Source organism: Hypanus sabinus, chromosome 2 (assembly GCF_030144855.1).
Source record: "Hypanus sabinus isolate sHypSab1 chromosome 2, sHypSab1.hap1, whole genome shotgun sequence".
Classification (NCBI taxonomy): domain Eukaryota; kingdom Metazoa; phylum Chordata; class Chondrichthyes; order Myliobatiformes; family Dasyatidae; genus Hypanus; species Hypanus sabinus.
This window is the reverse complement of record NC_082707.1, coordinates 180816591-180833701: the sequence shown is the minus strand read 5'-3', so window position 1 is coordinate 180833701 and position 17111 is coordinate 180816591. Positions and strand designations below refer to the sequence as shown.

The 17111-nt window shown below is 44.1% G+C and overlaps 1 protein-coding gene across 1 annotated transcript in view; it reads right to left on the bottom strand.

Annotated features, from left to right (window-relative positions):
• brf1b (BRF1 RNA polymerase III transcription initiation factor subunit b) overlaps nt 1-8106 on the bottom strand; it is a 454941-nt gene extending 446835 nt beyond the window's left edge. The window contains exon 1 of the mRNA XM_059960793.1: nt 7656-8106. Within this exon, the coding sequence (XP_059816776.1) occupies nt 7656-7842 (187 nt within the window). The 5' untranslated portion in view covers nt 7843-8106. The remainder of the gene's footprint in view (nt 1-7655) is intronic.
• Between the last annotated feature and the right edge of the window lie 9005 nt (nt 8107-17111).

The following is a 17111-nucleotide window of genomic DNA, read 5'->3' as shown; positions in this document are numbered from 1 at the left end:
AAACTATCAACCTCAGCTTTAAATATACTCAATTAGTTGGCCTCCAAGGCCATCAGTGATAATTAGTTCATAAATTCAGGACCCTCTGGCTCAAGACATTAGCAGTTAGCACGATGTTATTACAGCTCAGCATATCGGAGTTCAGTCCTGGTGTTCTCTGGTCCAGACTCCCCAATTATAGGAAATTTCTTCTCCATTCAATCTAGGCCCTTCAATGCTCGATAGGTTTCAATGAGATCTTTCTCCTCATTCTTCTAAACTTGAGTACAGCCCAGAGCTATCAAACACTCCTCATACATTAACCCTTTCATTCACTTCCTGACTCTCTCCAATGCCAGCACATCCTTTCTTCATTATTTGGCTTAAAACTACCCACAATACTCCAAGGGCAGTCTGACCTGTGATGTATAAACCCTCAACATTACATCCTTGCTTTAATATTCTTAAATGGAATGCTAACATTGCATTTGCCTTCCTAACCACCAACTCAAGCTGCAAGTTAACCTTCAAGGACATACAGAAAGGTGCCAGAAAAGGGCCAGCAATATCATGAAGAATCCCACCCACTCTGCTCATGCACTGTTTGTCCCACTCTCATCAGGAATGAGGCTATGTAGCATCCACAACAGGACCACCAGATTCAAAAACAGTTATTTTCCCCAAGCAGCAAAGCTGATCAATACCTCCGCCCAGTAACCTACCCCTCTATACCCCCAATGCCATCATTTCCTGTCAGTCACCTTATGTACAGACACTAATGTGCCTAGCGTCACTTTATGGACAATCAATGTATATAAGCTATCTTACACATTTTTTTATTATTGTGTTCTTTATCTTACTGTGGTTTTATTGTGCTGCATTGAATCCAGAGTAACAAATATTTCATTCTCCTTTACATTTATGTAATGGAAATGATGTTAAACAATCTTGAATCTCTTAGGAAGACCTACACAAGGACTCTCAAATCCCTTCGATCCTATAGAATTTCCTATAGAAAACAGTGCTCGCCTTTTATTCCTCCTAACAAAGTGCACGACCATGCACTTCCCAACACTGTATTCCATCTGCCACTTCTTTGCCCGTTCATCTAATCCATCCAACTCCTTCTACAGACTCCCTGCTTCCTTAATACTACTTGCTCTTTCTACCCATCTTTGTATCATCTGCAAACTTGGCGACAAAGCCATCAATGTAGTCATATAAATCATTGACATATAACGTGAAAGCACATAGATCCAACATCGACCCATGCAAAACACCGCTAGTCACTGACAGCCAACCAGAAAAGGCCAGCTTTATTTCCACTCTACCTTCTGCCAGTCAGCCAATCTTCTATCCATGCCAGTATCTTTACTGTAATACTACGGGCTCTTTCTTATCTTGTTTAATAGCCCCTTGGGCAAGTAACAGACAGAAAAGGTTTAGAAGGATATGGGCCAAACCAGGGCAAATGGGAATTATTGTTGGCATGGACCAAAAGTCCTGTATCTGTGCTATACGACTATGACATTTAGACAGGCACTCACTTAGGCAAGGCATAGAAGAGTTCTTCCAGTTCAAGGACATAATGCAAAAATGGGATTAGTGTAGATGGACAAGAAGATTGGATGGGCCAAATGTCTTGCTTCTGTGCTCTATCACTCTGAGAATCCATAAGTGATTCAACCACTCATTCTCAGGTTGGTTGTAGCTAATTCCACTGCTCCCAATTCTTCTACTTTACCAATGTGACTAGCTGAATTTGACCCATTTGCCTACCTCTGAATCATAACCGTCTGAGCCCCTCCTAATTATGTGTCTGTCCAAATCTCCTCAGAATATTGTAACTGCACCCACTTCTACCACTTCCTCTAGCAGCTCATTCCATGTATTCCCCACGCTCGGGGAAAACCATGCCCCTCAGGTCCCTTTAAATCACCTTAAACCAATGCCTCTTAGTTTTGGATATTCCTACCCCAGGAAAATGATTGTGGCATCTACCCTATTTATGATTTTATTAATCTCTACAAGATCACCCCTGAAACTCCTTCATTCCAGAAAAAACAGTCCTACTCTGTCCAGTTTCTTATAACAAGCCATTCTGTACTGTCAACATCCCTGTCAATCTTTTCTGCATCCCTTCCAATTTAATCACATCCTTTTTATAGTATAGCAACCAGAACTGCATGAATGTGAAGGCATTAGTAATGATCTTTCAAGAATCAATGGATTTTGGCATGGTTCTGGAGGAATGGAAAATTGCAAACGTCTCTCCACTCTTCAAGAAGAGAGAGAAACTGAAGAAAAGAGATTATCGGCCAGTTAATCCGACATCAGTGTTGAGAAGATGCTGGAGTCCGACTGTTAGGGGTGTAGTTTTGGGGTTCTTGGAGGCACATGATAAAATAGGCCTTAGTCAGCATGGTTTTCTTAAGTGAAAGTCTTGCCTGACAAATCTGTTGGAACTCTTTAAAGAAATAACAAGCAGGATAGACAAAGGAAAACCAGTGGATGTTGCGCACTTGGATTTTCAGAAGGCCTTTGACAAGGTGCCACACCTGGAGTATCGCAAGCAGTTTTGGGGCCCTCGTCTACGAAAGCACGTGCTGACATTGGAGGGAGTTCAAAGGAGGCTCACAAAAATTATTCTGGGATTGAAAGGCTTATCATTTCAGGAGTCTTTCATGGCTCTGGGCTTGTACTCAGTGGAATTCAGAAGAATGAGGGAGAACCTCACTGAAACCTATCGAATGTTGAAAGGCCTGAACAGAGTGGATGCGGAGAGGATGTTTCCCGTGGTGGAAGATTCTAAAACCAGAGGAGACAGCCTCAGAATCAAGGGATGTCCATTTAGAAAGAAGATGAAGAGGAATTTCTTTAGCCAGAGTAGTGAATCTGTAGAATTCATTGCCACAAGTGGTTGTGGAGGCCAAGTCATTGGGTATATTTAAGGTAGAGGTTGATAGATTCTTGATTAGGCAGGGCATGATGGTATATGGGGAGAAGGCAGATTGGGGCTGAGAGGGAAATGGATCAGCCATGACTAAATAGCACAGCAGACTCAAATGGGCCAAATAGCCTAATTCTGCTCCTCTATCTTATGGTCAATACCAAGTATGGTCTCACCTGGATTTGATTTCTGAGGCCACAAGAAGATTTTTGTCACAGTAAAAAATATGACTTGCTTAACATCCATACAGATCAAATCGTAACAACAGTGCACTGAAGTAGCACAAGATAAAACAACAAGAGTGCAGAATCAAGCATTACAGAGAAACTGCTAGGGTGGCACAGTCGCATAGTGGTAAGCGTAATGCCATTACCGCATAAGCGACCTGGATTCCATTCCACTGATGTTTGTAAGAAAACCCCCCCCGTGAGTTCCCTTGGGTGCTCCGGTTCCTCCCACATTCCAAAGCGGACATAATACGTTGGCGCTATAAGCAGGGCGAAACTTGCAAGCCACCACCATCACATCCTCAGACTGCGTTGGTCATTGATGTGAATGATGCATATCAACACATACAGTGAAATGCAAGGAACAAATAAAGCTATTTTCTTTATAAAGCTGTAATATGACATCCCAACTCTTGCATTCAGTCCCCTGATGGACAAAGGCAAGCATGCCAAAAATCACCTTCACCTCTGTATAGCATATTGCTACTTTAAGGACCTTTGGTGGTCTCTGTACTATAGCACTCCCCAAGCCCTGACATTCCCTGTGCAAGTCCTGCCCCAAAATGCATCACTTCACACCTGGCTGAGATCAACTGCACCTGCCATCCCTTGGCCCACTTTCCCAGTTGATCAAGATCCTCTTGTACCCTGAAGCAAACTCTTTTCACTGTCCACCACACTTTAGTGTCATTCACAAACTTCATAATCATCCCAGCTACATTCTCAACTAAATCATTAATATACACGACACAGCAGGGGACTCAGCACCACTAGTCACATGCCTCCATATGTAAAAACAGTCCTCCACTATCACCCACCAAATCCTTCCACCAAGCCAATTCTGTATCAACTGGCAACAGTCCATAAGAGGGACAATACCAGTACATAGAATTGAGGGGCAAGACAGGGGCTGGAAGGTGATAGGTAGAAGCACAGGGTAAGGGATGATAGGTAGACAGAACGAAGGAAGGAAGCAGGTGATAGATGAAAACAGAAAAGGGAGAAAATACAGGTAGATGATGCCCGGTGGGAAAGGGAAGAAAAAGAATAGAGACACAGAACAGTGCAGCACACTACAGGCCCTTGATCTGCTGACCTTTCAGAACATTAAAAAAAACTACAACATACTACAGGCCCTTCAGCCCACAATGTTGTGCCGACCATGTAACCTACTTTAGACGCTGCCTAGAATTTCCCTACCGTTTAGTCCCTCTACTTTTCTGAGCTCCATGTCTAAGATTCTTTTATAAGATCCTACTGTATTCACCTTGACCACCGCTGCTGGCAGTGCATTCCATGCACCCACCACTGTGTGAAAAACTCACCTCTGACATCCCCCTTGTACCTACTTCCAAGCACCTTAAAACTATGCCCCCTCATGTTAACCCACCCCAAGATCAATCTAACACTCTCTTCACAAACAACCCTCTATTTTTCTATCATCCATGTGCCTATCTAAGAGCCTCTTAAATGTCCCTAATATATCAGCCTCTACCACCACCCTGGCAGGGCTTCTCACACATCTCTATGTAAAAAACCTACCTCTCTCACATTCCGCTTATACTTTCCTCCAATCACATTACCATCATGCCTCCTCATAGTAGCCATTTCTGCCTGTCTATCCATTTGATCTATGCCTTTTATCCTGTACACCACCATCAAATCATCTCTCATCCTCCTTCACTCCAAAGAGAAAAGCCCAAGCTTGCTCAACCTTTCCTCATAAAACATGCTTTCTAATCCAGGCAGCATCCTGGCAAATCTCCTCTACATCCTCTCTGAAGCTTCCATAATGCAGAGGATAGCAGACGATAACTGCAAAACTAGACTTCTTAAACATTTGAAGGAACCAAAGCTGTTTATGCTTGCAGGAAAAGACTGTACTTGGGAGTCTCAGGAAACTTAACATGTTCCTGTTGACATGTAAAGTATGTGCCAGCAGGCTCAAGGACAGCTTCAACCCCACTGTTATGGTTCCCTGTAATGATAAGATGGACTCTTGACCTCACAGTCTGTCTTGTATCCACATGCACTGCACCTTCTCTGCAACACTTGATTCTGCACGCTTTTGCTTTACCTTTTGTTACCTCAATGCACTGCATAATGACTTGATCTGAATGGAAGCTATGCACGACAATTTTTTCCATTGTGCTTCAGTGCGTATGACAATGATAAACCAATTTAACAATTGGTATAAATGCACCTTAGTCATTCTAATTGGATGCATCACAGCTTGGTATAGCAACCACTCTGCTCAAGAATGTAAGAAACTGCAGAGAGTTGGGGACACAGCTCAGCACATTACAGAAACAAGCCTCTCCTCCAGGGAACACACACAAAATGCTGGAGGAACTCAGCAGGCCAGGCAGTATCTATGGAAAATAAGTACAGTTAACGTTTCAAGTCGAGACCCTTTGGCAGGATTGGAGAAAAAAAGATGAGTTAATAATTTTAAAGGTGGGGGTGGGGGAGAGAGAGAGAAACACAAGGTGATAAGTGGAAGGGAAGATTTAAACTTGTTCAGGGTAGGCATCTCTGGAAGAGACTTCACAGTGTAGTAATCCAATCACAAACAAGAGAAAATATACTGATGCTGGAAATCCAAACAACACTGAAAGCAAATGCTGAAAGAACTCAGCAGACTTCCTCCATGGACAATGTCATATTTCTATCTGCTTCGGTACAAGCAGTCAGTAGAATCAAAGACCCCACCCACCTCGGACATCCTTTATTCTCTCTCATGCCATTAGGCAGACAATACAACAGCTTGAAGGCATGTACTGCCAAGCTCAAGGACAGCTTCTATCCTGCTGTTACAAGACTACTGAACGGCTCCTAGTGTGTCAAGATAGACTCTCAACTTCACAATCTACCTCGTTATGACCTTGCACCTTATTCCGTACCTGCACTGCACTTTCTCTGTAACCGTAACACTTTAATCTGCATTCTGTAATTGGTTTTTCCAAAGGAGATGTGAGGTGTTTAAATAAACAGAGAGTGGTAGGTGCCTGGGTGGTGGTGGAGGCAAAAAACATTAGAACTTTTAAGAGACATCTAGATAAGCACATGAACGTGAGGGGAATGGAAGGAAACGAACATTGTGTAGGCAGTAGAGATTAGTTCATTTAGATATTTAATTTCTATTTTAATTGGTTCAGCACAACATTGTAAGCCGTAGGGCCTGTTCCTGTGCTATTCTATGTTTTATGCAATACCTCAATGCACAGATGTAATGAAATGATCTGTATGGATGGCATGTGAAACGTTTTTTCACTGTACCTTGGTAAATGCGACAATAATGATCAATTTACCTCACATGCAGCTTAGCTACTACGCCCAGTGAAACCATTTCCAGTTACCAGTGCCTTAAAAGCTGTTGATTCAGGCAGATGGAGCTCATCAGCCATGGTCGGCAGCTCATCTAGGAGACGGAGAACTTCAATCTCAAACCTCCCCTGTTTGAGGCTATACCCGCTCATGGGGAAGGCTTTGAGAGTAAACCCCGAGGAAAAATCCAGTGCTGGAGTCTCTAAGGCAGTTAGTTCCATGCTGAGTTCAATGCTGACTGGCAACTCCTGTGATGCCAAATGTGCCAAACTGTATGGGTCTCTGCCGTTTCCTTTGGATTCATCAGCTGTGTGGAGAGGGGAACAGCCTGCCTCCAAATCGTACTGCCCTGGCTGGTGTATTACGTACAGAGCTAGGAAGCAACATCCATGGTCAACCTTGACCAGAGGGTCTCAGCTGATTAATGCTGAATTTATGGAACAGTAGAGTCTACAGTGACTCACCTACTTAAGGATAAATAGGGATATTTATAAAGATAAACTGCTCCCATGTTCCCACTCTAGAGGCCCAAGTCCACAAACAAGACTAACAGCCAGGAGATGCAATCTTCGGATGAGATCTACCAGGCCCTATCTCCTGTGTGCCTGTAGGCAACCCAATGATTTGAAAGAAAGGAGGGCAGTTCCCAGAGTCCAGTAGACAGCATTAAGTCACTGAACAATACCACTATGAGTTCAAGATCACTTTGGCAACTCCCAAGTATCACAGATCATCATTTCAGAACTGACAGTAGCTTTGCAAATGAATAACAATTTGCTGCAAAAGCTAGTTTTCATGACATTTCAACAATAAGTTGTCACTGACAAATTTCTGTAGCTGTCGGTGATAACACACGATTCTGATTCCCATGTTATTTATACCCTGTGTATGTATGTCCATGATAGCGACAAACTTGAACAAGGGAGAACAGAAAGCGAAGTTTTCATTTTGGCAGCAACTTTCACTCCGAAGGCTCTTATAAACTTTAGGAGAGTTCTAATCCAAACGAAGTTCTTGCGAGAGTATGCACAATTGCAAATACCAACATTAGTTTTTTTCCCTGTTACAAACAATGCAGTAAGTGGATCCCCGGCGCTCGTGCGTGCAGCGGGTATGGGGGTGGGGGGGGGGGATCTGTGCGTGCAGCGGGTCGATGGGCCGAGCGTACTCACCATCCAAGGACACGAACTGCCCGACGGCCGAAGAGCCGCCGCCGCTGTTCTCCACAAACTGCACCTCGGACACGATGATGTTGTCCTCCAGGACGGAGCCGCACGCCGTGCATACCGCGTCCCCCCGCGCCTGGTCCAAGTCGATATCGGTGCAGCCGCAAGTGCGGCAGACCCGGGAACTGGCCATGGCTGACGAACCCTTACTCCTCTCCGGGCCGGCGAGCCAGACACCCCGACGGCAGCTCGAGGCTGCAGCTGGGCCTTCGGCCTCGGCGGGTAACTCGGGCCGAGATGGCGGCTTCTTCCGGGCCTGGCTGTCGGCGGTGAGCCGTGCGGCCGAGCGGGCGGGCGGCCGCCCTCTCTCGAGCCCCTGGCGGTCTCCGAGAACGGCAGCACGAGCCACGCAGCCCCGCGCACGCTGAACCGACTCGGCGTCAGCTCGGCTCGCCGCCCGGAGCCACACTGAGCCGGCGGAGCGGGGCTGCCCACTCACACCCCACCAGAGGGAGAGAGGGAGAACCTCGCCGATCGAATAATGCAGTCAGCCCCGCTCTCCTCCTGATCTGATAAACAACGCAATATTCAGAAACATTGTGATGAATGGCTGGTCCTCAGCTCCCAATGTGTAAAGTTTTTTATTATTATTTTGTAATTCAGCTCTTCCAACCCCCCCCCGTGATCTCGGGTTACTAAGTTCCCCGACCATGCACGTGCTCCGAATTAAAGGCCCCGCACTGAGCTCCAACTCCCAAAGCAAACTGCTGCAGATGAGAATCAGAATTACTATCACTGGCATTTATACAGCCAAAAACTATATAAACGTCACCAATAATAAAACTGATTCCGATTTGTCGTGAAATTTGTTGTTTTGCAGTAGCAATACAGAACAATGCATAATAAAACATAATTACTATAAGTTACAAAAATAAATAAAAAATGCAAAAGATGAATAACGAGGTAGCATTCATGGGTTCATGGACCGTTTCAGAAGTCTGATGTGGGAGGAGTTCCTGAATCATTGACAGTTCAATCTCTGTATCTGTGAAAGTGGCCAGGGTCTCAGCAGGGAAAGTTTGGGGAGATGATAATGACAATCCTCAACATAAACCAAAGTGATTCTACAAGTGCTGGAAATCCTGAGCAACGCACAAAATGCTAGAGCAACTGAGGTTCGGCGGGACTACAACCAAAGGTCATGGGTTAAGGTGAAAGGTCAAAAATTTAAGGGAAACTTCTTCACCTAGTGTCCCAAGAGTGTGGAATGAGCTGTTGGCACAAATGGTGTATGCAAGCTCGATTTCAACGTTTAATAGAAATTTGGATAGGTACATGGATGGTAGGGATATGGAAGGCTATGGTCCTGCTGCAGATCAATAGGGGTAGCCAATTTACACGGTTCCACGTGAACTAGATGGGCCAAAAGGCCTGTTTCTGTACTGTACTTTTCTATGACTAATTCAGTAAGTCAGGCAGCATCTATGGAGAGGAATAAACAGTCATGGCTTCCAGCAACTGCAGAATCTCTTGTGGTTGCAAGCAGAATACTTCCTACAGAGCATCTGTAGAAGTTTGCTAAGAGTATTTTGTGACATGCCAAATCTCTTTAAGCTTCTGAATAAGTAGGGGCACTGGCGTGCCTTAGTTGCAATTTCATCAAAGTTCAAAGCAATTTATTATCAAAGTACATATATGTCACCATATATGACCCTGAAGTTCACTTTCTTGCAGCCATACACAGTAAATCCAAGAAACACAACTGAATCAATGAAAGACGGCACCAACAGGAAGGACAAACAATCAATGTGCAAGACAACAAACTGTGCAAATACAAAAGAAAATCGATCAATAAATAAATAAGCAATAAGTATCGCAACATGAGATGAAGAGTCCCAGGTTGTGGGAACAGTTCAGTGATGGGGTGAGTGAAGTTATCCCCTCTGGTTCAAGAGCCTGATGTTTGAAGGGTAATAACTGCTCCTGAACTTGGGTGAGTGGGTCCTGAGGCTCCTGTACCACCTTCTTTCTAGCAGTTGCGAGAAGAGAATATGGCTTGGGTGGTGGGGATACTTGATAATGGATGATGCCTTCCTTCGATAGTGCTCCACGTAGATCTGCTTAATAGTGGGAGGGCTTTACCTGTGATGGACTGGGTTGCATTCACTACTTTCTGTAGACTTTTCCATTCAAGGGCATTGGTGTTTCCATACCAGGCTGTGATGCAGTCAATATACGAGGGGTGATTGATAAGTTCGTAGCCTAAGGTAGAAGGAGTCAATTTTAGAAAACCTAGCACATTTATTTTTCGACATAGTCCCCTCCTACATTTACACACTTAGTCCAGCGGTCGTGGAACATACAGATCTTGGACCTCCAGAAGTGGTCCACAGCAGGGGTGATTGATAAGTTTGTGGCCTAAGGTAGAAGGAAATAAGTTATTAACTTCAAACCTTCTGCATAATCACTTAGAGTTGAATTTCACATGCATGTAACCACAGCTGTATAACTCATCTCCTTCTACCTTAGGCCACAAACTTATCAATCACCTCTGTTGTGGACCACTTTTGGAGGTCCGAGATCTGTATGTTCCACGACTGACGGACTAAGTGTGTAAATGTAGGAGGGGACTATGTCGAAAAATAAATGTGCTAGGTTTTCTAAAATTGACTCCTTCTACCTTAGGCCATGAACTTATCAATCACCCCTCGTACTCTACACCACACATCTATAGAAGTTTGTCAAAGTTTTATATGCAATGCCAAATTTTCACAAACTTCTAAGGAAGTAGAGGCACTGCCGTGCTTTCTTTGTAATTGCACTTATGTGCTGAGCCCAGGACAGATCCTCTGAAATGATCATTTAAAGTTGGTGACTCTCTCCGCCACTGATTTCCAAATGAGGACTGGCTCATGCACCAGGCCTTCCTCCTCCTGAAGTCAATAACCAGATCCTTTGAAGTATTGACATTGAGTGAGAGGTTGTTGTTGTGGCACCACTCAACCAGATTTTCAGTCTCCCTCCTAAATGCTGATTCATCACCACCTTTGATTTGGCCAATGACAAAAGTGTCGTCAGCAAACCATTGGAGCTGTGCTTCGTCTCACAGTCATAAGTACAAAGTGAGTAGAGCAGGAACTAAGCTCACACCCTAGTGGTGCAACTGTATTGTTGAAGATTGTGGAGATGTTTTTGCCAATCTGAGCTGATAGGGGTCTGCAAGTGAGGAAATCAAGGATCCATTTGAGGTATTGAGACCAAGTTTTTGAAGATTGTTGATAGTTTTGAGGAGATGATAGTATTGAATGATGAGCTGTAGTCAATAAAGAACATCCTGATGCATGCATCTTTGCTGTCCAAACGTTCCAGGGTTGAGTGAAGAGCCAATGAAATGGCATCTGCTGTGACCTGTTGTGCCAGTAGGAAAATTGCAGTGGATCAAAGTCACTTCTCAGGCAAGAGTTATGTTTCATCACCAACCTCTCAAAACACTTCATCACCGTGGATGTATGTGCTACTGGTCGATAGTCATTGAGGCAGGTTGCCATGTCCTTCTTAGGCACCAATTGCCGAAGTGATAGGTTAAAGATATTGGTAAACACTCCAGCCAGTTGATCAGCACACGTCTCTTAGTACTCAGCAAGGTAGTCCATCTGGGCCAGATGCTTTCTGTGGGTTCACCCTCCTGAAGGGTGCTCTCCCGTCATCCTCAGGGACTGAACTCACAGGGTCATTCGGTGTTTGTGAATGTTCCTCCATGCTTTGACAGTCAAAGCAAGCACAGAAGACATTGAGCTCACCTGGGAGCGAAGCCTTGCTGTTACCTATGTCACTTGATTTCATTTTGTAAGAGGTAATAGCATTCCACAGCAGTAAAGCATCCTTCAGCGATTCATGTTTGGTCCAGAATTCCCACTTCACACAATATGGCTTTCTGGAGATAATACCTGGACCTCTCATACCTTACCTGTTGCCATGGATCTGACCTTCAGCAGATTGTGGATATCACGGTTCATCCAGGGCTCCTGGATGGGGAGGTTTATGGTAACATACTCGTCTATGACTGTCTTTATAATAAAGTCCATTTGAACCACGGTGTATTCATTCAGATCCCCTGATGAGTCCACCGACTCTGAGCAATCCTGTAACCACTCCTTTCTTGTCCTGGCCTCTGGAGACTTGCTTTTCAGCCTTTGCCTGTATGTAGGTAAGAGACAGATGGCCAAGTAAACAGATTTCCTGAAATGCAGTCTAGGCATGGAACGGTAGGCATTCTTAATTCGTTTCATGCCTAGACAATATTTCAGGAAATCTAGATTATAACATCAACATGCTGGACACAGGACAGGTCATCCGCCATGTTCCCTCTAAGGTGGACACATGTGTGCGTGCACACATCTTTTGATACTAGGACACGAAGGAATTTAAACTGCGCACAAAAGGTTGTCACCCTCTACTTCATTGGCATGTTAAGTATATTTCACAATTGTACACAGTCACATTTCCTTTTCCAGTTTTTGATGCGGACTGCATTGACAATGTGGAGTTGGTGACAATTTGTCAGTAGACTTTAGAACTGGCTAATTTATACTGTTTTTATTGAAGAAATTGTTAGTTCACGATGTCAAATTCCAAATAAGCAAAAGAACTGCTAGTTCATTTAAAGTGGAATGGCTTAATGACCATTTCAAACAACTTTAAAAGTGAAAAGATTGATATTATTACATGCTCCTGTATAGTATAAGAGAAATAAGATTCATTAATGTGTATTATTTTATTTCTTTTAAGCAATGAACAATTGGTCATTTCAAATTAGAGGTATAACTCCCTCACCGGGCTCATATGCAAACTTGGCTCGTTAGCTACATCTGCTAACAGCCACCTGACTCAGCAGTGAGGCTACCTTTCATAAACAATACATGTCCAGGGTCGGTATGATTTGGGGTTCAACCAAGTGGAGCATCATGATGTGCCGATTAAAGTAACATCAATTTGAGTGAACACTGTGTAAATACTGGTCATACACAATTATCGGTCAGCAAGAAGTATCAGATCATTCACTGCATAAAATTACTAACTTCATCTTTATCAAACAGTTATTACAAGAAAGAAAAGAAAAAAGGTAAGGTCCCATTATGGTTAGGCCAGTCTAAATGTGCACATGACCATTGGAGCTCTTCTCTTCCAAAAGATGGGTATAGTCGTTACTCATGGCACCAAACCCAGTCTGTGTGAAAGCACCAGCCACAATCCGAACTTCCCTCAAAGTCCATCTTGAACAAATTGGATCTTTCTCAGGGGTGCTTGCCCTTCTCCCTGGAGCCACTCATTTGCACAAAGCACTTCTTGCAACGGGGTCTCTCCTTCCCAAGGCATTCTGCGGCATCTCCCCTTCTGTCTCGCTCCACAGCTCCTGCCAAAAAGACCCCAAACCAGACTACTGTCCATCACAAATCACAAATCTCCCTCCACCACGCTCTCTCTAGAACTTACTCCAGGCTGCACCATCCTGTTTGGCTGACACAACATTCCTAAGTTGGACAGCAGGGCTTCTTACCCTAGCCAAAACCAAAACATTCTACTGCAGAAAATGGCTAACGTGAAATACTTACAGCATAGCAGTAGAAACCTTGATCAGGGCATTACAGAGGGAACGTTGGTCATCCAAGTCATCAATGCCTAGGAATTAGAAGCTGTTGACCTTCTCCACCTCTGACCCACCAATGAAAAGTAGTACATGGTCTCCTGATTTCCCCTCTCTGAAGTCATGAAGCTCCTTTGTTTTGCTGATGCTGAGCAAAAGGTTGTCATTGCAGCACCACTCAGCCGGGAGTTCCACCTCAGAGACCGGTCACCACACCCCCACCCTGCGCCGCCCGCGACTCAGCCAGGTGTCGTTGGCAAACTCGCAGATGGTATGGGAGCTATGCTTAGCCACACAGTGTAATGAAGGAAGGCCTGATGTCTGCGAGAAAGTTGGAGGCCCGATGTGAGTCCATGGACCCACTGGAAGAGGGAAATAGCCTGTCCTGGGGCTGGAGACCTATATGTGTGTGGGTGGGTGTGTGGGTGGGTCTGTGGGTGGGTGGGAGGGAAGAAAAGGCCTGTTGTTGTGTTCTGTGTTGTTCTGATGAACATGAACATCTGATAATCAAATCTGAATCTGGAATCTGGGATGATTCAGATTCTCAATTTGAATCCTTTTTTGGAGAGAACAAACATTCAAATTGGGAGCAACACATGCAAAGGTCAGCAGGTTAGGCACAATTTATGGTGAGGAATGAACAGTCCACACTTCAGCACAAGACCTTTACTTAGGACTGAAATGGAAGATGCCAGAATAAAAAGGTGGTGGGAGGGGAAGAAGATTGGCCACAAGGTGATAGGTGAAGCCAAGTGGCTGAGAAGGATAAAGGGTTGGAGAGGATGTAACCTGATAGGAAAGATGAGTGAACCATAGGAGAAAGGGAAGGAGGAGCTGATAGTCAGGTGAGAAGAGTTAAAGGCCAGAGTGGGGAATAGAAGAGGAGAGGGGGGAGGAAATTTCTTTTACTGAAATAGGAAATCAGTATTCAGGTAATCAGGCTGAAGGCTACCCAGACAGAATATAAAGTGCTGCTCCTCTTCTTCTGGCACAAGAGGAGGCCACGGACCAACATGTCGGAAAGGGAATGGAAATCAGAATTAAAATGTTTGGCCACTGGGAAGTTCCACTTTCGACAAATTAGGAGCATGAGTAAAGCATTTGGTCAACACCACATTCCTTATAACCTTACAGCCCCTTGCTTCTCGAGTATCTACCTATAGATACTATAGATACCTATAGATGTGGGGCACATCCCTCCCCACCATTGGTATTATCTACAGGAAGCGCTGCGTCAGGAAGGCAAAGTCTATCATCAAAGATCTCCACCATCTGGTCCATGCCATCTTTTATCAGCTACCATCGAGCAGGAGATACAGAAGCTTGAAGTCCCACACCACCAGGTTCAAGAACAGCTACCTCCCTTCAGATGGTACAGAGTCAGCACTTTTACAGCACCAATTGTAAGACTGGGCTTCCATTCCCGTCACTGTCCGCAAGGAGCTGGTACATTCTCTCCATGACCACATGGGTTTCAGAGTTCAAAGTAAATTTATTATCAAAGTCCATATACGTATTCAATCCGGTGATTCATTCTCTTGCGGGCATACTTAGTAATTCCAGGGTTAGTGAGTTGTGGACATACCAGAAGCGTGGCAACACTTGTAGGCTGACCCCAGCACATCCTCAGACTGTCTTAGTCATTGATGCAAAATAATGCATTTCTCTGTATGTTTTCAATGTTTTGATGTACATGTCACAAAAAAAGATAAACTTCAACCATTCAGTTCTTGAACCAGTTGGCAAAATCCGAAAATCCGCGTCAGTATACAACACCATGACCACTCTGATCTCATTGCACTAAAATAGACTTTGTTTATTTTTGTTCTGATCATATTTTCTTGTAAAAATAGTGTATAATTTATGCTTATCTGATGCTATGTGCCTGTTGTTACCATAAGTCAGTTTTTCATTGCACCTGTGCACACATGTACTAGTGCAGATAACAATAAATCAACTTTGACCTTGATCTGCCTGAAAGAATATTCTGAGACTCTGTTTCTACCATCTGCTCAAGAAGACCTCCAAAGATGACCGAGGAAAAGAAAACACACACACACACCAAATGTTGGAGGAACTCAGCAGGTCAGGCAGCACCTATGATAAGGAATAAAGAGTTAACATTTCAAGCTGAGATCCTTCATCCAGCCTATCAAAACCTCAAGAACACTAAACAAACTGCTGGAAGATCTAGCGGGCCAACTAGCATCTGTGGATACCTTAATCTTATATAGAGTTTTTCGAGGAAGTTACTAGGAAAGTGGATGAAGGCAAGGCAGTGGATGTTGCCTACATGGACTTGAGTAAAGCATTTGACCAGGTCCTGCTTGGGAGGCTGGTCAAGAAGGTTCAGTCACTCAGCATTCAGGATGAGGTAGTAAATTGGATTAGACATTGGCTTTGTGGGAGAAGCCAGAGAGTGGTACTAGAGGGTTGCCTCTCTGACTGGAAGCCTGTGACTAGTGGAAGACTGCAGGGACTGATACTGGGTCATTTGTTGTTTGTTATGTATATCAGTGATCTGAATGATAATGTGGCAAACTGGATCAGCAAATTTGCAGATGACACCAGGATTGGGGGTGTAGTGGACAGTGAGGAAAGCTTGCAGAGGGATCTGCACTAGCTGAAAAAATGGGTGAAAAATGGCAGACGAAATTCGATGCAGACAAATGTGAGGTTCCGCACTTCGGTAGGACTAGCCAGAAGGTTCTTACCCAGTGAATGGTAGGGCACTGTGGAATGTGGCAGAACGAAGAAATCTGGGAATACTGGTCTATAATTCATTGAAAGTGGCATCACAGGTACCAAAGGTTGTAAAGAAAGCTTTTGGAACATTAGCCTTCATAAATCAATGTATAAATCAATATATCAGATGCTCCACAGAAGATGGGATGTTATGTTGAAGTTGTATAAGACACTGTTGAGGCCTAATTTGGAGTATTCTGTGTAGTTTTGGTCACCTTCCTACAGAAAGGATGTAAACAAGGTTGAAAGAGTACAAAAAAAATTTACAAGGATGTTGCCAGGTCTGGAGGACCCAAGTTATCAGTAAAGATTGAATAGGTTAGGACTATATTCTTTGGAATGTAGAAGATTGAGAGGGGTTTTGATAGAGATATACAAAATGATCAGGGGTATAGATAGGGTAAATGCAAGCAGGCTTTTGCCATTGAGGTTGGGTGGGACTACAACAAGAGGTCATGGGTTAAGGATGAAAGGTGAAAAGTTTAAGCAGAACATGAGCAGAAACTTCTTCACTCAGAGGGTTGTGAGAGTGTGGAATGAGCTGCCAGCACAAGTGATCCATGCAAGCTCGATTTCAACAATTAAAAGAAGTTTGGATAGGTACATGGATAGTAGGGATATGGAGAGCTATGGTCCCTGGCAGATCACTGGGAGTAGGCAGTTTAATTGGTTTCATGGACTAAAGGACCTATTTTTGTGCTATACTTCTTTGTAACTAATTGTGGAGTCAAAGAGTTGGTCAAAGTTTCAAATCAAAATCCTGCACCTAGACATGAAACACTGCTTCCACAGATGCTGCCGACCTGCTGGGTTCCTCCTACTTTTTGTGTGTTGCTTCAGATTTCCCAGTATAGCCATAGAGTGATAGAACATTACAGCACATAAACAGGCACCTCCACTCATCGAGTCCGTGCCAAACTGTTGTTCTGCCTACTCCCATTGACCTGCACCATGACTATAGCCTTCCATACCTCTCCCATCCATATACCCATCCAAACTTCTCTTGAATGTTACAATCAAACCTGCATCCACCACTTCTGCTGGCAGCTCGTTCCACACTTGCACCACCCCGA